This window comes from Catharus ustulatus, chromosome 24 (assembly GCF_009819885.2).
Source record: "Catharus ustulatus isolate bCatUst1 chromosome 24, bCatUst1.pri.v2, whole genome shotgun sequence".
Lineage (NCBI taxonomy): Eukaryota > Metazoa > Chordata > Aves > Passeriformes > Turdidae > Catharus > Catharus ustulatus.
Genome location: NC_046244.1, coordinates 7,971,835 through 7,993,590, shown reverse-complemented (window position 1 = coordinate 7,993,590; position 21,756 = coordinate 7,971,835). Strand labels below are relative to the sequence as shown.

Below are 21,756 nucleotides of genomic sequence, written 5' to 3'. Positions count from 1 at the left end.
TGACAGGTGGTAAAAGGAGTCTTCTTCCAAGGAATCACAGCAAACTTAAGAAGACCAAAAAAATTTTGAACTTTCTTGTATGCAGAAACAACTTTTGATTTTAAAAATCATGGCTATAGTATTTGACTACAAACATGCAGTCTTCCAGCTATCAGAAAAAAAATCTGTAAATGCATCTTTAAATTTTTCACCCCATCATTTCTTTCAGGATTACTACATAGGTAAAGGAACACTAGTTTTCTGATGAGGGTAAGAAAAAGTTCAGAAAGGTTTTTACATTTCTCTCAAAAATGGAAAAAAGAAAAGACATAAAACTTTAAAATTTAAAACCCCAAACTAATCAGAAAGCAGCACCTTAGTGCAATATCAATAACCCAGCACCCAAGCTCACTTTGATATCCAGCATACAGACATTCTTTGATCCCTCACCACACTCACCTCTACAGAATATGACATTTCCTCATTACTGTTGTCATTGATTTTCTCAAATAGCTCTTCACATAGCTGCAGAGAGATTAAACCCAAGTCAGAAATTAGTCTTTACTGAGAAGTAACAAGTAAATATCAGGACATGTCATGGTAATGGCACACACAGCCTCAGTGGGAAGATAATTCATCTCAGTCCTACATCCCTAACAACCTTATTTTGTCTGGTATCTCAACAACTGCTCCAGGTTTCACCAGCACCATTATTCTGTATATAACATTAGCTTTAGTTCTGTTAACTCTTACTGCAATATAAAACACAAATGTGTGTCTGAAGATGCTGTAAAAACCAAATTCCCCTTCTGGGCTCGGTCCTACCTGGGGAATGATGCCTGCTTGGCTCTCCTCCTGCTTGCCCATCATGGTGTAGGATTTCCCAGCTCCAGTCTGGCCATAGGCAAAGATGCACACGTTGTAGCCCTCGAAGGCGTGCAGCAGCATCTCCTTCCCAATATCATTGTACACACGGCTCTGGGATGCAAAGCAGGGATCTTCAGGCTGCAAAGACACAAACAGCATAAATACAGACTTCCCCCATTATTAGAGTAAGATTTCAAAAAGCAACAGTTTTGTTTTTTATACTTTTATCTCGTGGGTCAATCCCTTAGGAAGGGGTAAATGAGGACATTTTTACACACACGTTTTTCCCAAGGCAGAACAAGATGGAGAAGAACAACAATGACAATGTCACTGCATTGTTTGTTAGTGTATCTTATTCTTAATCTAGCATTCTCTTGCTTCCTGAAATGTTGCATTTTAACATTACCTGCTCCTGAAATCAGGACAAATTTAGCTGTGCTAACATTCTAACGTCGGGATCAAGATTTTATCAGACCTCTTCTGTTCCTTGATGCTGCTTATCTGCTAGTTTTCATGCATTCTGTTCATAATGTTCCTGTGACTGGGCTATAATCAACTTTCACGGCTGCTCTGAAAAACTCAGTAAGAGAGGCAAGTATTTTATTGTGAAAACAGTCTCACTGACCACACATTTGCTCAGAAATATTAAGTCTTACTTCACCATCCAAGCTACTAAAATTAATCTTAGAGAAATGCATTATCCCTTCTTTCTACATCTTTCAGAAAACAAGGCAGGGGAGGAGAAGGTGCAGAACAACACACTTCTGCTGGAGAACAATTACTGGAAGTCGGTGAGAGCTTAGCACTGATTCACAGAGGGTGGGGCACAGGAGCTGGATGAGAATTTATTGCTTTTGCAGCTATTGGAAACAAGGATCACTGTGCTGCCTTTTGCAGATATGCCAGCGAAACCCAGACCTGTATCTCCTTGAACTGTAAGAACTCGAGCAACTGTCATTTGTCCAAGAGGAAAAATGAATTAACCGTGGCACATGCACATCCCTAAAATATTTAGAACAGAACGTTGTTGGAGAATATTTTCTGTAATCTTTCGAATATTTACAAGTTGTTTTAGCTTTCTGCTCTCACCCAAACAGGGAAACACAACATACAGTGACAAGCTTTTAACCTGAATGTGGGTGAGAAAGACTCTGTAGAGATACGGGTGGCATGATCAGAAGAGAATGTTAAATCAAACCAAACAGCAACAACAACAAAACCAGGTTTTCTTGTAAAAGCACTCACCGATGTGTGGGACCAATAGGAGTAGTCAAAGCTGAAGGACTTTGGTGCTTCCTTAGGATTCTTTGGGTTGATAATACCTACAGGAAATAAAAATCAAACTCTTAGTTAACTTGACACTTAGAAGCATAATTAATAAGCTGTCTGACCCCCAGTCTGTGAATCTGAGTATTTAAAGTTGCCACACCAAGTAACAGCCTCACTCCTTCCTAACACTATTGTTTCTATAGGACTCATTTAAAATAAGACAAGAAAGATTCCTAGGAGGAATATGCTGTTGCTTAACAGAATTCTGTGTATTCCACACAGTCAACAAAAGTTTTTCCAGGTATCTTTAGGTTGGTGGGTTTAGTACTTCAGAGTTTTTTTTCCTTCCCAGCAACAAAACTGCTTGGTGTAACCTTTGCCTGCAGGGGAGCAATACACAATGGATCCAGCTGTCCCTGAGATGGCACACACAATGCCTGGAGTTTCTGGATTCCAAGCAGGGTAATTTATAAGCACAGCCCTTGCTGCAGAAGTGAATCTCTACTGCTTCCTTCTTTCTGATACTGCAGCACTGGAAATACAAATACTTACATCTATTATTTCCAGCAGCTGTTTTCAACAGCATCTGTGTAAGCAGGATATAAAAAAGCATAGTCCTGAGGGTATTAGATAAACCTGGATTTACACATCTGCCCTGCACCTAAAGCAGTCATTTGCCCTGGGAGTGAGACACTAACTGTGATGTGTGCAAATAAAGTCCACACGGAAATAAGCCATACAAAGGTGTCAGCAGTCTTCCTGGGGATGATTTACATCCTGATACCAGGCATCCTAGAAAGAAGATGCTTTATTTCTCACATATTCTGCCAGTTAGGTTATGCTTTGGGAGATGGGAGCTTCTCCCTTTCCTTCTGTGATCAATAAAAATTATATCACCCACAGCTCTTACCATTTCAAACATGAACTTAGCATCTTGTTTCACCAAAATCTCTGATTAACATCTCAGGATCCCCATTAAAAGCAAATCATTCCTCTACCAGATGCTGGGAGCAGGGCTGTTGTCCAAAACGAGGGTGTGGAGAAAAGATCACTGTCTGGATTGCAAATAGCAACAGTTGCTACTCTATTTCTCCTGGCCAACTCACTTCACTTGGATGCACCTTGTGCTGACATTCTTGCCTTAAAAAGCTGACAGACATGCAAAGCTAATGAATTATATGCACCAGGACAGTATCAAATTGCAAAAAATGCTTGTGGCTTCGGATAGCAACGCGGGCATCAACAGAACAAACTGTAACCTAAGCAATCAGCCATGGCTTGAGCTTCCCTTTGCTTTGCCCAAACAGCACTACAGCTCCTCTCACACTACTGCACCTAAACAGAGCAAAAAACAAACCCCAAAGACAACTCCCTGCCCCAAACTTTAATAAGTTTCTCTCCTTGCAGTGTATTCCAGACTGCTACAACTCAACAATTTCTCATTTAAAAATTTAAAGATTTAACAACAAAGCTCTGAAAGTTAAGGGAGCCGTACCTGAAGTCCCACCCAACCAAGCAGTACAAATAACAGAATCTCCACATTAGTATCTAAAGGCACTACAAACTTGCCATTAGTTCCCCTTCCTTGCTTCCAGCCTAAGTTTGATCACATTGGAGAAGAATAAAGTTCAGGCTCTCTGATTTATGCAAGCCATTCCATTTGGCCCCATTTTTTTCTCTTTTTAAACCACTGTTATTATTATTATTGTTGTTATTTTCTCAGACTTTCCTCAGCCCTTCACACTGACTTCCACGTCCAGCTCACTATTCTGAAAATCACTTTCTAGGATGCATGTTTTTGCAAAGCATATCTTGAGAAGTGTATCAGGCAAGGGAGTTTAATGTGCAAGCAAGCAGCTCTGTCAGAGGTTGGGAATGCAGCTGCCTGGCCAAAAGCTTGCACTGCAGCAGGAAAGGGTCAGAGCAAACCTCCTGGCTGCCAGAACTCTGCACGCTGCCCCTCAGCACCGGGACCAGACACAGCCTTTGCACTCAGCTCCTGGGGCAAGCCTCAAGTCTGCTCATCCCTGTTTCTGCTTCTTGCACACAGGCTACATCCTCCATTTTCAGAGTCATTGCTTTCATGGAATTCTCAGTCTACAGATGAATCCAGCAGAGCTGACTGGATGAGAAAACAGAAGATTTCAGCCGGACTGAAACCCTCTTCATTTGGAGCACGGAGCACCAGGTGGGTGCTGCCAGCATTAGAGATGTCTCATGTGGTCTGGGTTTAAAACCAGTGATCAGGCAGGCAATAATGTGATTAAAATACCTGGAAGATGATGAGGCAGCTATGAAACCAGGAATTCCAACTTGAAGGTGTCTATGGCACCAAGCATCATCTTTGGAGGGACAAGAAAACCCATGAATCCAGCTGCTTTTGAAGTAAGCTAATGGCTATTTCTGAAGAAATCAAAAGGCTCCTTATAGCACAGGTAAGCTTTATCCTAAAAGTTCATGTGCCAAATTGGGAAAGAAAGAAATGGCAATGCAGAAATTGGCAATACTGATTTTGTGTGCCATGTTTCTCAACCTGCTGTGCTTTCTGCTGAACAAGGAAACAAATACAATAAAAACACAAAGAGGGCTGTTTCCAGTGTCTCCAATACCCACAAGAATACCAAGAGCTTTCCAGTCACTTTGGTTTTTAAACCATGCAAGGCCAAGATGAATTATCTCAGTGAATCATGAAATAGGTCGTCATCTATCTGCTGTCCCCACAGCAGCCTCACCACACGGTCCACACGCTAATGGTTTAATTACAGAGCCTCAGGAAATGAGACAGGCAATAAGGCAGACGACCACAGCAGGAACACATTAATAGTCTTTTTATCTTACAAATAAATTTGTTTATCTGCTATTTCAAAGGTCCAATGTGGCAATTAACTCTTCTGTTTGCAAACTGACACTGGTGCTTTGTGCTGCAGCTATAATTACCATCAGCGTGGCACCGGAGCAGCTCTGAGTGCTGGGCTTAGCCAGTTTCTGAGAAAATCCCTCCTCCAGGCCCCTTGCTTCACCAAGAGCCAGTTTATTAGCTCATGGGCCATCTTCTAGCTTTCCACAGGCTAAGCTTTCTGCACCCAAGAGCCACTGGAAGGGATATTTTACAGAACTGCTGTCTGCTACAGCATTGCTGCTGAAACAGGTCACACCTGAACCCCAAGGTGAGGAGGATGAAACAAGCTCAGGATAAATTTCTCTGCTGCAGTGCCTGAAACAACTTCTGGGATCAAAGCAGCAACCACAGCGGGGGTTAATGCCCATCATTTACCTTTGGAATGGAAAGCCAGAGAAAAAGGCAAGGGAATGTTCATGGGATTACAATATTTTCTAGAAATCATGGATTTGGCTGTGAGAGATAAATGCCCACATTATTACTTTTCTGGAAATTCTGAATAATAAGCTTCTCCTTAAGAAATAATACCTAGATGTGTTTTGTGCCTTTGTACACGTCACACACCGAGCCCAATAACAGCACAGTGTGTGAACAGCTCTGCAGCAGTGCCCACGGGAAGCAGCAGATTCAGAACCCACTGCCGTGCCCACCACAGACACAGCCTGCTTCTGAAAACCTTTGTCTCCCCTTGCAGCCACAGCGAGCCAAGCTCAGCTGCCTCACACCACCCAAAGTTTCTCTAGGCAGGAGTAATTCACACATTCTCTGGAGCTCAAGAATTTAAACAATTCTCTTTAGCTGCTTAGCTGTGTAAGTTTGGTGGAGTTTTTGGTACCTGTAACTACAAATACTTTGTATCTTTGGAGGTAAGGAAACACTGTTTTAAAAGAAATTTCTTCACACCAAATAATCTAAATTTTTTTAGTATCATATAAGGCCCAAATACGGATTGGTTCTTGTACAGGACAAGTGCATAGTAGGAGCAGTACAGAAGAATCAAATAAAAAACAGGAGCACAATAAATGAAAGAATTATACTTTTAGATGTGCTCAGCCAACAGTAACAGACCAATATCCACAAAACATTTGAATTTTAACACACCCTTACTTATACAGGCAGCTTCATCTTTTGGCATTTTTATTTCCACAGTCCATCCCACTTGTTCCTTAATTAACATTTTATACACCATCCACCATCTGCTTTATCAGCTAGCACAAAAATAGCATATACTTTCAACCTTTCAAAGCTATGAGCTCAAATTCATCCCTAGTTTTTTAGCAAACACTGTAGCAATACTTGAAAGACCACCACTGAAACAGTACACATATATTTCATAATACATATTATACTGCACTCCTGTTGTCATTTTGGACATCCACATTTTTTGCCTTATAATCCAATTTTCATTTCTGAAGTTGAAATTAAAAAAGCACAGGTTAAATATGCACTTTGTTTTAAAATTATAACCAGAGTGTGGAGCACAAGTGAGTTAAAGTTAAAATCTTTTACAGTATTTCCAATTGGAAGCAGTATTCTGTCTTCTCACTCCTTTCTGAAGACACACAAACACATTCCCACTTCAAGCCTTCATTTCTGGACTTACACTTCCAGTCTCCTTTAAAACCAACCAAGTAAACAGACAGTGGGAAGCCTACAAAGTGGAAAAAAAAACCCACAAAAGAAAGGAAACGTAGCCAAGATCAGCCCCCTCATTCCATTCCCATCTACTCAGCCACATAAATATTTTTGCAGGCACAAAGAATGACTAGAAGTGCTTCTTAACCACTCCAAACTCCTATCAGATTGTGACACTGAACCTGCAGCCCGAGCCTGATCTGCTCTCCCTGCAGTCAGTGCTGCTCCTCAGCCTGTCACAAATCTGGCAGATTAGAAATTATCTGCAGTTCAGTATCTGGGGAAGCCGAGCACACACAATTCCCTCCAATAAGCTCCTGGAACACAGACAGAGCACAAAGCACTCAAGAGGCAAGAGCTGAACTTGCTCTCCTCCCCTCCTGCATTTAAAGTGCAGGCAGTGGATTGGAGTGCCAGGGTCAGGGTGCAGGGCTGGCTGCCAGCAGCCGTGGCACGCAGTGCTCACCGTGGGTGCTCAGAGCTGGCAGTGCAGCCTGGCCTTCAGCAGCAGTGCAGCAATGCAGCCTGGCCTTCAGCAGCAGTGCAGCAATGCAGCCTGGCCTTAAACCAGCACCACATCAGTAATGCAGCCTGGCCTTAAACCAGCAGTGCAGCAATGCAGCCTGGCCTTAAACCAGCACCACAGCAGCAATGCAGCCTGGCCTTAAACCAGCAGTGCAGCAATGCAGCCTGGCCTTAAACCAGCACCACAGCAGCAATGCAGCCTGGCCTTCAGCAGCACCACAGCAGCAATGCAGCCTGGCCTTAAACCAGCACCACATCAGTAATGCAGCCTGGCCTTCAGCAGCAGTGCAGCAATGCAGCCTGGCCTTAAACCAGCACCACATCAGCAAAGCAGCCCGGCCTTCAGCAGCAATGCAGCCTGCCCTTCAACCAGCACCACATCAGTAATGCAGCCTGGCCTTAAACCAGCATCACAGCAGCAATGCAGCCTGGCCTTAAACCAGCACCACTGCAGCAATGCAGCCTGGCCTTCAGCAGCACCACAGCACCAATGCAGCCTGGCCTTCAGCAGCAGTGCAGCAATGCAGCCTGGCCTTAAACCAGCATCACATCAGCAAAGCAGCCTGCCCTTCAGCAGCAGTGCAGCGATGCAGCCTGGCCTTCAGCAGCAGTGCAGCAATGCAGCCTGGCCTTAAACCAGCACCACATCAGCAAAGCAGCCTGGCCTTAAACCAGCACCACAGCAGCAATGCAGCCTGGCCTTAAACCAGCACCACAGCAGCAATGCAGCCTGGCCTTCAGCAGCAGTGCAGCAAAGCAGCCTGGCCTTAAACCAGCATCACATCAGTAATGCAGCCTGGCCTTCAGCAGCACCACAGCAGCAATGCAGCCTGGCCTTCAGCAGCACCACAGCAGCAATGCAGCAGCAGTGCAGCATGCCCTTCAACCAGCACCACCACTCCCCTGGGCTTCATCCCGGGATTCAAACAAACAAACAATTCCTAATCAGAACTGAAACCCAATTATGATGAAAGTCGAGCATGGAACTGGAAAAACCGACCTCCCCAGATTTGTGCAACACAGGCTGCTTTGTCCTTAACATCTGCCATCCCCATATTGTATCATAACAGGCAATGCTGAGGGCACAAAACCTCTTTAATTTCTACATATGAAATAAAATTAGATTTCTTCTTATGAAGAGAGGCTTCACAGCAGCCTCAACAATTCTCCCTGTGGCAGCATTATTCTAGCCCAAGCACACATTCCTACCAAATGCCAGCACTCAGAGATAACAGCTAGCAAGAAAAGCACTGTCTTCACTTTTGGTCTCCTTAATCATCAGTAAAGGAATAGGCAGACATTTTCAAAAATCATTCTGGTCTTGACAGAACTTTGGAAGGGGCAACTTCAGGGGGAAAAATACAAAATTATTAATTTCTATGCTTTCTTCAAACTCTATTTGGATCAATATAAGCAGTAGTTTCATTATGTTTGAATAAACAGTTTATCCAATGAAAAAAATTGGGGGCTTTCAGAACTGACTCCACAAGACCAAATTAACATTAAATACAGAGTCTCTTAAAAGACATAGGTCTGGAAAATATATCTGCACCATCTGTAGACTAGAATGACAACAATGGGAACATGTTCCTTACAGGGAGCAGGGTGGAGCAGGCATTCTTTATTTGCTGGAACGTGAATAACACCACAAAGACACGTTTAATACAGGCTTCTTTCCTAGGCATACGCTGCAATCAGATCTATGGCCATAGTGCTTTTATAAGACAGACTTTCAGGCTGTTATTATAAGAGATAAATGAAGGGAAATGGACACTTCCAGCCCATGAAGCAGTGCTTGCTTTTCAAAGCATTGTTTGCATTTTTCAAATCATTAAAAGGGAAGGAAACCAAGTAGAAGCTAAGAACAGCTCATTTGGAATTCACCCGGATTCTCTCCCCAGTGTGGAATTTCAGCCGTGCACTGGGAGAAAGGTTGGCTGGGGGAGGGAGGGAGGCTCAGCAGCACCAGAGCAAGGCCAGCTCCCGCTCACAGAAGCTGCTGGAAAGCCGCTCTCATCCTCAGCTGCTCTTACAGATCCAGGAGCTATAAATACCAGCTGTCCAGCTGGTGTTCTTGGAGAACAGCACGCCAGCAGGCTCTGCAGCAGGCACGAGCCAGCCCAGCCCAGCCCTCTGCTCTCCCTGGCTGAAAAGGGACACAAAGCCATTCCCAACCTGGCACTGGCAAGGCTTACCTGGCAATGTCCTGGTGCAGAGGCACCAGAGGTCCCAGGCCTACGTGAGTGCTCCAGCTCAATTCTGGCCTCGTGTTTTCTGCCTCAAGGCAGGTACAACAGCATCTCCCTTCACCTGCTGCTCTGGGCATCACCAAGAGCCAGTGGCCTCTCCTAAGAGTTCCATTTTCACCTTCAGACACATGCCAGTGATAAGAGAACACCATGCAGCACTGGAATCTTGGGAAGCCAGGTCTTAGGATTTCAGTCCAGTACTCCAATCAGTCTGGTCAGTTTTTAACAGTGGATGTCTCTGCAAGTATTTGTGTAGTGAATGAAAATATCCAATTCTTAAAGTAGCTCTTATTAACAATCTGCACTCTCTACTTCTACTTGCATACTAAAAGGTGGCAGTTTATTTAAGCATTTGATAAAAAGAAGCACCTCTAGAGGCCTAGTTCTGTGTCAGTGGGCACTGATTCTGAAGGGAAGCATTTCACATGGAGAATCAGCACTGACAGAAACTGCTCAGGATTCATTAGGGATACCTCTCTGCTATAGCTCCATCCTAACTTCATAACATAATGTAGTCTAATTGTATTTAACATCAGCTGGAACACCCCAGTCATCATCCCACAGTCTCACTCCAGAACCAGCATTTGCATCTCCAGCATTTAAAGTTCATTAAATGTTCATCTTCCCCCAGATCCCCAAAGTCATCTTCTAAATTTTTTTAACAGTGCAGAATTAACACTTCAAGCTATTTTTATTCAAACATGAGAAAAGCTTTAGAAGGAAAATCAAGCATCTAAAAGTCCACATTTTTATTTCTTCTCCAAAAAATATTCCAGACTGGTAGCAAACATAGGAACTGTCAATACTGCAGGGCATTCAGAGACAGTGACTAGGACTGACTTCTGGACACAGAAATCCCCAGTGCTGCAAAACACAGAGAACTCCACTGCTCACACTGAAACAGGCCACAGGAGAGTTTTGGGAACCTCTGCTGTTGTGACCTCTTTGACTTGTCCTTCAAACCTCCACCACAAGGCCATTCAGGCATCCTCCATGTGACACCATTTATCTCCCCATAAACAGTCTGTTTTGATAACACACCCACCACGAATGCAGGGCAGTATTATCATACTGGACAAGCATTCATTTAGCTTGCACCACTAACAAGGATTTACAGACCAGAAAAATCAGGGTAGGGGTGAAGTGACATTCCTGCAATGCTGTTTATTTTCCCAAGACAACCTCATCATGCAAGATGCAAGCAGAAAACACTAGGAAAAAAAAAATAAAAAAAAAAAGAACATGAAAACCAAGCTGTATGCTTTAAGAATCAATGCTTTTGGCAGGCACAAGGCCTGCCTTTTTTGAGATATCTAAAATTATTTTTTTCATAAGACAAATTGTGAGTCAAAAGTATATCAATAAAAGAAATGGCTGAATTATTGATGAGGTTACCTTAATCTATGAACCTTTCAATAGTTTTGACTTTTGTATTATATTTCAAGTACCACTAATTTAGACAAACATGCAATAAATCAAAAGTCTTTTAAGTTCAGTCCTGCTTTCCCACCCATTTTTAACTTGCCCCAGAACAACTGCATAAAGCAGCACACATCTTAAAAGAAAAAAAAAAAGTAAAGAAATAACAGAACAATGGAGAAATTAAAATTAGATGTTTCTGTGTTAGGTTTTTTGGTTTGTTTAGTTTTTTTGGTTATTTAAACATTTTAGTCTAGATCTTAGGTTTATACAGCTTAGGGAGAAAAATAACCCAAACAGCAAACAACAATTAGAAGAAACACATTTTTTTTTCCCCATAACCTGCCCAAATGAACTCCAGAATGTCTTACCAAGGTTTTCTGATGCTAAGGATGCCTGAAGAGAAGCTGACAGCCACATGTCCACAGCCCTGCCAAGGGAACCTGCCCTGTGCAGGAGCACCTCTCCACTGTGGTGTTCATTGCAAACCACAAGATGCAATCATCACAGATGGACTGCAGTGTGAGAACCTTGGTTTACTCTGTCTCTTGCACACACAAGATGCTAAACCCCATTTTCTCTCATCTAGTGCACAATTAATTGCAACACATTCCAAGCAGGGTACTTATGTCCTTGTTTCATTTTTTACACACATTTTTAGATTTTTAAAAGAGTAAGCCTGCTGGGTTCTTTGCTAGTTATTAGGATCTAAATGCTGTCTTGTAGATACTGGTTTGAATCTCTGCTTCAATTTCATTTGTTTTTATTTATGCATTATTTATTTACAGGTCAGATTATCAAATCACTTCCACAAAATATTGCAAAACAAACCAACCAACCAACCAAAAAACCAAACCAAAACAAAAAATCCCTCAAACAAACAAAAGCCAAACCAGAAAAAGCACAACACTCTTGGAGTCTTTAGGCACAGAACAGCTTTTTTACAGCTCAATAACCCAAGGCAGCAGCTGCCAACGCTGTTTATATTTGTTACGTTTGAAAAGCCCATACAAGAATGAGCACAAGAACTACTGACACAAAAAATACTCTTAGATCCATAGCTCAGCTTTCATGTATTACACTGCAGAATCTTTTTCCCACTCACCACAAAAACAGTCATTCATTAACTGGACAGGAATAAGTACTTAATACATTGTGGGCAAGATGCACTGGTGCAAACCTTTCTTAACAAAAACTGGAAAAAGCAGGAATTAAAGACAAAACACATTCAATCTAGATATGCTGAAAACCATGATCTATATTTTAATTATTAATTTCAAAAAGCCACTTGTGAGTTTGGCCATGCTGAGCCAGCTATTCAGTAAATTAAAGAATATACTCTTCAGAACACAACTCCAAGTGAAAACATCATTTCAGCAACAGAATTCACTTGCTTAGCAGGTGCTTTTGAAAAAAAAGCTTATGTTTCTTAGGATGATTTCTAAGTTATAATTATTTAAAAAGATGGCCTTTTCTGAAATTAGTCCCACTCAGTTACTGTTTGGATGGAGTTTTTAAATTACTAATTTGATGGTGACATTACCTCTTCTTTGGAAAGTATTTTGCATTCCCAAGTTACTTTAATAGCAGAATTTTACAGCTTCTAACTTGTCTGTCTCTAGGATTGCTCCACTGCCTTCTCTTCCCCTACCCCCACTTCTCCCATGTCCACTGGAGAACTTGTGGCAGTATCATTCAAACGGATCCCATCTGCAAATAGAGATGATCCCAGCAGCACTGGCCTTCTGCCAGACTCCAGCCCCTTAATGCAGTCAGCACATGTGACTCCAGCTGAACTGCAGAATCTCCATTTGGAAACGTCTATTTAAGACATAAAGACTGACCATTTAAATGCAAGATGCATAATAGTAGAGCAGACAAAAAAAAAAAAGACAAATAATATGGTTCAAGCACCGATTTCAAAATTTCCGCATTTTGCATCCTTCCAGCAGAAAAACAGAAGTCCCAATTACTCACAAGAAGTGTCCTTAACATTATGGGTTAAACATCTTAGTGTGAATTCTCTTGTTCTGAGGTCAAGACATACCTAGAACTGTACTCAGCTGCATTGTCATTTTTAAACAGTGAGAAATTATAAAGACAGACCCACTGTGAATCTTGATTAAAGGAGGAAATGACGCTAAAGCCAGGTAGGGTAACAAGTAAATTCTGTAGGAGTGCACAAGCAAATGATGTTGTTTTGCTTCCAAGGCAAAGAACTGTGTAACAAAATTGAGCATAAGCTTTCTAACCCAGAGGGACGTTTTGCTATGCTGGCAAGTACCCTGTGAATGACAGGCAATCCCCAAAGCCCTAAACAGCCAAATTCACACAAAAACTGTCAAACAAAAGCAGCATGTCAGGCAACAACCCTGGTGCCGTTCTGACTTCAAGAATCTACTTCATTATGTATGTCAAAAAACACTCCTTTCTTCACACATTCACCTGATACTATTTATAACTGAAGCACACCTGTCATACACTTTATCATCTGTATCCTCATAGTTTTCCTTAACATAATCCTGAGCACTTTGCCTCAGTTTCACTGTAATGCAGAGCTCTCTGCCAATACATTTACACAACTCAGACTTGCACAAAGTTTAAATGCAGGACCCACAAAGGATCTGCAGAATAGCTCAGTCAATCAATACATGCAGAATTAAAGTTTAAGTAATTGTCAAAATCCCTTCTCAGCTAGCAGAGCTGGCACTGTCTCGTCAATCCGGTATCACGACAGTCCATTAGGCTTTAATTCCAAGATAAGGGAACTTTAACTGTCTTGAAGGCTTAAAATAGCCACTACTCAGTGTATCACCATCCTCTCAGGTCTGCCTCCTGCCACCTTGATCAGTGCACAAATGAAAAAATAACCTTCTCAGAGGCAAGATATGTAAACCTTGGTCACTTCACTAGCACACTGGAAGGAGCGAAGCAGGAACTCCTTAGTCTAGAGTTACTACTGAATTCCCTTCATTTTCAAATTGCTGCATCAGATCTGAGTCTCAGATACACTAATTTCACCTTATGTGCTCAGCTTTTAGTCAGCAACTTCAGACCTTAATAATGAGTTCAATACTATAACTGTGGGGCTGCAAAAAACTCAGCATCATGAAAATGAAAGAATCTTTGGCAGAACAGCATTTATGCCCCCCCAAATCTAACATGTCACCTAAAAGCACAACAGCTGAAGAATTTCTGCTGGAAGTTATCTGTGTCAAACAGCTTGGTTAGGAAGATTCTTCAGAGAAAAGATTTCTGCTGGTTTTTTCCCCACCAAACAATGCCTTATTCACATCCTTTATTATACAATCCTCTTCTGTTCAAACTACTCCTCTGTCCATTGCTTTCTTGTATTTCTCCTCTAAGAGGGAAACACAGGGAAAAAATATCCCATAGATTGTGACAACGTTTAACTATTGCACTAATGATTCCTTTCCTCAGCCTGCAATGGCCCTGATGACTTAAACCTGACCATCTGTCACCTCACCCAGCTTGATCAGAGCCATAGCATTCAAATAAAAGGCTGCAGATTAGAACAATTCAGTGTATAAAATACAGCAAAAGAAGTAACTTCAATAAAGACATTTCCAATTAGATAAATCTGAAATATTTTTCTCCTTTTGAAAGCTGATGCAGTCTCCTGGAAACGTGTCACTGCAGCAGCTCTGGCATTCAGAAACAGAACCAGTGTCTGGCCAGGCCACATCTCCAACTCACACAAACAAGCTGCAGACACTGACTGCTCAGCCTTGCTGCCGTGCCACAAACAAGGTGCTGCCACAGGCTCCTGCAATTCAAACACCTTAAGCATCTAAAATTACTGCTGTGATGAGTGCAGCAAGAAAAGCTCTTACAGAGATAGCCAGTGGTGCTACTGGAGCCCAGAGCTTGGTGGCATTTCCTTAACAAATGTCCTCTAATGAAGTCTACAGTTCCTCCATATTACACTGGGATCCAGTGATGGGATACCAGCACCTGTCCTACATGAGATGACTTCAAACCTCTTCCACCCCTACTTTAAAGGGAAATTTTGAAATCCAACCCCAAAAAAGTTTCTTTGGGTGGTATTGCATGTAAGGTGTGAAGATAAGAACTTTCTGCACTAAAAAACAAGCTCTCTTCTCTATGACACCTGTCTTCCAATGAAACCATAAACACTATATAATTTAAGTGACCACAACCAGGACTTAAATTCCATTGCAAAAGCACAAGCAGGCTGACGTACAACCTTGGCTAAAAAAAAAGGGAGAGGCCTGTATGAAACCTCCTTTGTATGAACAGGCATGAGTAAACACTCGAGTAATCAGACAGCAAAATAACTCTGTGCTCTTGGAGTGTTGCTTCCTACAGCTGCAGACAAGATGGCTCTACTTGATTACCTAACAATGAGAAAGTGCCCCAAGAAGAGCAGTTTATGGGCAGAGCTGTTGGTCTGCAGTGAGGAATGACACTCCCTCAAAGGCTGCCAGTACTGCCTTGACCTCAATACGAAAAACAACAGACCCAACAACCAGAAAAGGTGTGCCCACACAGAGTTTCCCACAGAACAGTGTCCTCCAACTCACACCCATAACAATTATATAGGTAGCTTAACACTCCTAATTGGTTGGAGAAGAAGATGATTTTACATAGTCTGTTATTTTGCTGTTGTTTAGGCATCTCCTTTGGAAAGTACAAAACTTGACACCCTTTTCATCTCAGCTTTCTCACCCAAATTATGTTCTTAACCAAAAGCAGATATTGCAGAATAAGCACACCAAGAACTAAAGCACCAGATGCAGACAGGACTTACACCCCCACAATTATCATGTGGTGGTCTGCAATGTATCCCTGTATCTGTCAACCCACATGATATTCCAAACACTGAAGTTCACAAAAAGGTTTTCACTTTGGTACTCCAATCTCTCTGTAGAATTTTCAGCTAAGCAGAAGCAAACACCATGAACAACTGCATAAAAATCAAGATACTTGTGATTTAGGCTTTCTATTCACATTCTGAGATCATCTAGTTTGTAATGACAACCTCAGAAAATAAGAGTAACTACAAGATTAATTCTAGATGATGCAATGTACACAGTTCTCAGTCTGACAGAAGAAATATTTCAGTAGGAAGTTTGGGAAGAGAGAAGGACTCCCTTACAAGATTAAAACAAACTTACTGGTTGAATTGCCTTGCATCTGGATGATACATTTGGACTCTTTGCTGGTTTCTCGGGAATTGAAAGGCCGGACCCGAACAGCCACCTTCACCGAAGCCCCCGACATCCTGGCTGCTTGCAGTGCAGTCAAGGAACTGAAGTCAACAAGAGCCTTTCAAGTTATCCTTCTTGTTGGTGTTTTCTAAGGAGAAAAACATCATTTTGTTATTTACAGCTATGGTACTCAAGATGTTGGTAAAATTAGGAAGGTTCAAAGTTACTTCATAAAGGCAATTTCTGCTGTGCAGATCACCCTCCCTTCCCCACAGAAGGTGTCACTTCAAAGCCAGAACTGGAAAGACATTGATCAGCACCTGTTCTCTGTCTCCCTAGCCAAAAGTTTCTGTCACCTGAAGCAGTTTTTTTGAAGTGTACAAATATTTGTTTCTCATACAATTTCCTACATTTCTTTTCTGGAAGAAAACCAATACTTGGTTTTCTTCCAGAAAGGATGCCAATACCAAAATAAATATCTGGTTACAACATGTGTTAGGCTTAACCTAACAAAGATAATTTTAGCAGTAAAGACACAGCTACTTAAATTTCATCATGAGGCAATGACCATGTACCCCATACCCAGGTTCTCACACTGCCAATCCTTGCTGCCACAATGCTTTAGCAATCCTATTAAAACTAACTCAAGAGTCATGGGCCCCAGCACACTGACTTTCAATACATATGGCTCCAGAGAAAAGGGTGTGCCCTTAAAGAACCCCTGGCAGTCCTGGGAAAGTCCTCTTCTCTAAGGAAATAACAACTCACCAACTACTTGTATATCTGCTGATTAAAGGACATACTGTAAGGAAGAAGAGGAATCAAGAATTATTGCCTTCAGGGTAAATATTATTATCTATGTTCAGGCAAATGTCCACCATTAAATTCCTCTCCATTATCAGAAGACTTGTTCAAATCCTACCACATCTAATTGATGGAGCACTTTCCTTGCAGGAAACCATCCCTGATACTGACCCACTATCCAAACTTCAAGGCGTGTCTGAGACAGTGCTGGAATGTGGGCTTACAAAAGACTGGTTTGTGTTGCTGTCAGCCAGCCTCTTCCATCACAAGAAAGGCTTTCAGTTGGTCCCCAGCTGAGAAGTTTAACTTACTGCTACAGGACATGGTCAGTACTGAAGTCTAACAGCCTCAAAAAGCAATGATTCAAAGAATAAATCCTACTAAAAAGCTCCTACCCTTGGCTAGGAAAGCTTCCATGGCACAGACACACAGAACCTGGATGACTATAGTGAGAAAAGATTATTCATGTTTGATTTATCCTTATAACCTAAATATCTGCTATGGCCACTGCTGGAGAGAGGATTCAGAGCTGGATTCATCCTTGGCCTGGCTCAGTGCAGGCATTCTATCTGGAGCCTGACTTACCCTGGGCAGAACTCAACTCTGCTCAGCCACGCACCCACAAATCCTGACATCTCTTCTGGTTACCAATACACCACAAATGTGGTGAAATGTTCATTTCAGGGTTGTGATCACAAAGGTACAAAACTCACTAGTAGGTCAAAAGCAGAAGCATTTCAGCTCTAAAGTAAGTTCCACACTTGGTAAAAGTACTTATACATGCTTAATCCAAGTTATGACACATTTTCCCACAGTACAAGAAGTCTTTAATAAAACTGCAATACTTCATTAATGCCATCACATGGTGAAGACAGCAATTAAATCACTCCCCCAAGTAGAAGTAATTTAAAGTATTCCTTATTTTCACAGGTACCTGAGGTATCTCATCAGACTAGAAGAATGTCTTTAGGAGCAAGCCAACTGAATCTCAAAGTCATTGGTACAAATGATTGCTCAAACTGGTTGAGCAATGATTAATGACACAGCCACACCACCAGCTTGGGGTAAGGATGGAATTTTAAGAAGCTTCACTAAAATCTTGAACACAGAAAAGTACTGGGAATGAATTCACATGATCTGGGCTGTTCCAGACACTGCTTCACTCCCTCTGGCTCAGGGGTGCCTGCTTCTGTGTGGAACAAAGTATTAAACACACAGCTCCATTTTAAACTGCTTCCCCTCAGAATCCACCCCTGGATTTGGGCTCTCCCTCCTCAGCAGGCCCTGAAGCACCTGAGCCCTCCCAGAGCCAGGTGAGGAGAATAATCCTGGCACAGCCAGAGCTGTTATTCAACTGTCCCTGGGTACTGCTGCTAGGGACAGCAGTGCCACTGCTCGTGGCCACAGCGAGCTGCTGACGGAACAGCACCTGTCAGGTACAAAACATCCATTCCTGCCAAGCTCACAGTGACACAATTTACTCTGCCCAATGTGTTCTTGTAATATTGTTCACGAAATGTAGGGGGTTTGTTTTCCCTCCTCACTGTGGAGTCCCACAAAGAATTTTTTTCTCATGTTTTCATAAAAACACCTCTCAGAACACTGAATTAATTTCTGCAGATATATCTGGGAAGCTGGCAGAGTGGGATGAAAGAATCATCCACTTTAAAATATATATATATATAAATATATATATATAAATATATATATAAATGTTCTCAAGTACCTCTAAACATCATATTCACATTAAGAAAGCATGAAAATCACACCTCCAGAGACTCCATATGCACTAGCTAAATGACAGACTTGTTTGAAAGACAACTGTGAAGAGATTCTTCAGATCTCAAAATCACAGAGCAGATCACAAAATCACCTGCAATATGAAAATTTAGCTGCTGGACTTCTGTGGTTAGCAATTTTTCCCAACCCTAACTTTTGTGCTGATGGAAAATTAAATATGGTATAGTTTTAAATCTCTTTTGTTCTCAACTCTGCTATTTTTCATAGCTGAAGCAAAACACCTACTTGTATTTGCACATGGATTTCAGATGCTTTGAATGTCCCTTGACTATGCAAGATTTAATTTTCATTAAAAAGAAAATTTACCCAAACCAACATAATTTGCCAAACTTTCCATACATTTCAGCTGTTGGGGTTTTGAGAGGTTTTTCCACTTACAGCAACCTTAACTGGTTGTAACAATTTATAAAAGTAGCACTGCCCTCATCACCCAGAATGGTAAAATAAGGCAAAATAAGCCCCAAGTTACACAGCATGACAGATAATAAACTGCAACTGGCTTTTCAGGGCTCACATTTACCAGCAGTACCACTTCCTACTCCAAAATGCTGACTACAGAGTGGAAACATAACTTAAAAAGAGAAAACCAAAATATGCAACTCAGTCTCTGGTACAGATTTAGAAGAACAATATTCATAAAAGACAATTTTTGTAATGTTCATTATAGGCTTAGAAGGCTGCCATCCATGCTAGAATGAATCATCTCCTTAATGTCTTGGAAGGAATCTACTAGCTGTGTCTCTTTTAATGTTCAGTCTGTGTGAATCCAGTCAGGAGGCAAGAAGGGAACTGCGTGTGTGTCTGAGGTGATTACCACTGCTCCAAAACAGGTGGTAGGTGACATTTGAGTTGGCAAAAAGCAAATCCCACATTCTAGTTATACACCTATTTGAAACTAAAGATACCACCCTGTGAGTCACACTGTGAGATTTTCATATTAAAGTGTGTCATTAAAAAATAACCTAAAAATCTTGTATGTTTACTGGTATTCAACCTGACAAACCCAATTGTGTTGTTGAATCACCCTTCACAGGCTCAACTAGATCTGGGCTTTCACAAAAATATGTGAATAAACAAAAAGACTTGAATGCTTGGATGTATTTGAAAGTTTTGGCAAATCGGTCTTTACGCAATGTCAAAATACAAATACATTGCTATTTATTTAAATAAAGTTACAAGCATAGCAGGGATTTAGATACAAATTATTATTTATACATGCAGAGAAGTCTGGTTACAAAACAATGTTCCAAATCTGTATCTCTGCATTGAAAAAAAAAGAAACAAAAACCAAACTCACCACACATCACAAATTATCACTTTTATTTAAGATAACTAGTCATACCCCAAATAACTGTGTCATATCTGCTCATCACAGAATGTGCTAACTACAAAACAAAAAATTGCCTGCAACTTAATCAGTGCAAGGGCTCTGAAGAGATAAAACACGGGCAGAGATTAGCACACGGAAAGTTGGCAAAGCAGCTGTTTGGGGCAGCGGGCGTTTGTGAACACGGGGCCCCCAGCAGAGCCAATTTTAGGTGCCGCACGAAGCTGGGGCAGCGCTGACAGCGTGATCCCTCAGCTGAACTCACACACGCTCGGCTATATCTGGACCAGGTGGAGATGCCAGATCGAACAGCGCTGCAGAACTTGGCCAGGCACTGAAACCCGATCACACGCACACATGGCTATTTACCAACACCGGATTGTGCAACGGCGAAGAGAACCGAGCTAAGAAGCAGCTGGATGCTTTAGAATTTAGAATTTGGTATGAAGGTATTTACATTCCGGAAAGCAGACATGAATTCATCTCCGCTTCTGGCGAATTCTGCACCGCAGGCGATGCCCGGGAACGCACGGCCCCGGGATTGCCGGCTCATCCTCAACATGGCTGCCCGGGAGAGCCGGGCCCGAGCGGGGCACTGCCCGGGAGAGCCGGGCCCGCGCGGGGCACTGCCCGGGAGAGCCGGGCCCGAGCGGGGCACTGCCCGGGAGAGCCGGGCCCGAGCGGGGCACTGCCCGGGAGAGCCTCACCCCGTACTGGGCACGGCCCGGGAGAGCCGCTCTGCCTCACCCCGCACCGGGTACGGCCCGGGAGAGCCGCTCTGCCTCACCCCGCACCGGGCACGGCCCGCCAGAGCCGCTCTGCCTCACCCCGCACCGGGCACGGCCCGCCAGAGCCGCTCTGCCTCACCCCGAGCCAGCGCCGGCCGCCTCCGCCCCAGCCGAGCTGCACCGGGGGAGACGGGCGGCGGAACGCGGCATCCAGCTGGTGGAAAAGCCGCGGAGCGGCCGCCCGCGGAAAAAGGAAGGGAAGGAAGAAAGGGAAGCGAGGGGAGGGAGGGAAGCGTCCCCGGGGACGAGGAGATGGCATCGGGCAGATGGCAAGGCCGAGCAGGGCCCCACGCCCTTGCGCCACTGCCCTGACAGCTCCAGGGTATCCACTGCTATGCATCCATCCACCCATCCATCCATCCAACCATCCATCCCCCCCCGCTCCCGGCCTCAGCCCTCCGCGGGGCCCCACAGATGCGCACGGCAGCATCGCCGCCTCCCCCTCCGCATTACGGCATCAGCCACCACCCCCGCCCCGCTCCGGCCCCTGCCAGCGCCGAGGCCCCTCAGCGCAGCCCCCTCACCTGGCGCGGGGTGTCCGCGGGACGCGGGCGCAGCGGGGTCAGCAGCCGGCGGGGCAGCGCAGCGACAAAAACCCGGCCATCCCCATCGCCGCCTCCACCGAGGCCGGGAGACCCCCCCGCCGCCGGGAATGGAGCGGGAAGGGCGAGGGAGGGAATGGAGGGAGGGGAGAAAGGGGAGGGAGGAGAGCGAGGCCGCGCCGGGAGGAACGGGGGCCGCGCTCGCCTCAGCGCCGCTCCGCACTGACGGACCGCGGGCTGCGCGCCCGCCCCGCGGGGGGAGCGGCCCCGCTCCGCCAATCGCCGAGCGCCGTCCCGCCCCCTCCGCACAGCCCGCCAATGGCGCGCCGCGGAGCCCGCACGCGCCCGCCCCCGCCCTGTCAATCACAGTCCGCTGTGCCGCCAGCGCCGCCTGCCGGTGCTCGGCCGCAGCGGCACCGCCCTCTGAACAGAGCGCTCCGCCGCGCGGGGGGGGCGCGGGG

At 43.8% G+C, this 21,756-nt stretch overlaps 1 protein-coding gene across 9 annotated transcripts in view; it reads right to left on the bottom strand.

Annotated features, from left to right (window-relative positions):
- Positions 1-21,533, bottom strand: part of KIF1B (kinesin family member 1B) — a 77,339-nt gene extending 55,806 nt beyond the window's left edge. For 8 of the 9 annotated variants that reach the window (XM_033079323.1, XM_033079329.1, XM_033079326.1 and 5 more), the window contains exons 1-5: positions 21,278-21,522; positions 16,002-16,182; positions 2,092-2,168; positions 805-984; positions 439-504 (exon numbers count right to left, since the gene is read on the bottom strand). In XM_033079323.1, the coding sequence (XP_032935214.1) occupies positions 439-504; positions 805-984; positions 2,092-2,168; positions 16,002-16,107 (429 nt within the window). In that variant the 5' untranslated portion in view covers positions 16,108-16,182; positions 21,278-21,522. Of the gene's footprint in view, positions 1-438; positions 505-804; positions 985-2,091; positions 2,169-16,001; positions 16,183-21,277 lie in introns of all 9 variants that reach the window. The other variant, XM_033079331.2, reaches the window with a different exon arrangement.
- Between the last annotated feature and the right edge of the window lie 223 nt (positions 21,534-21,756).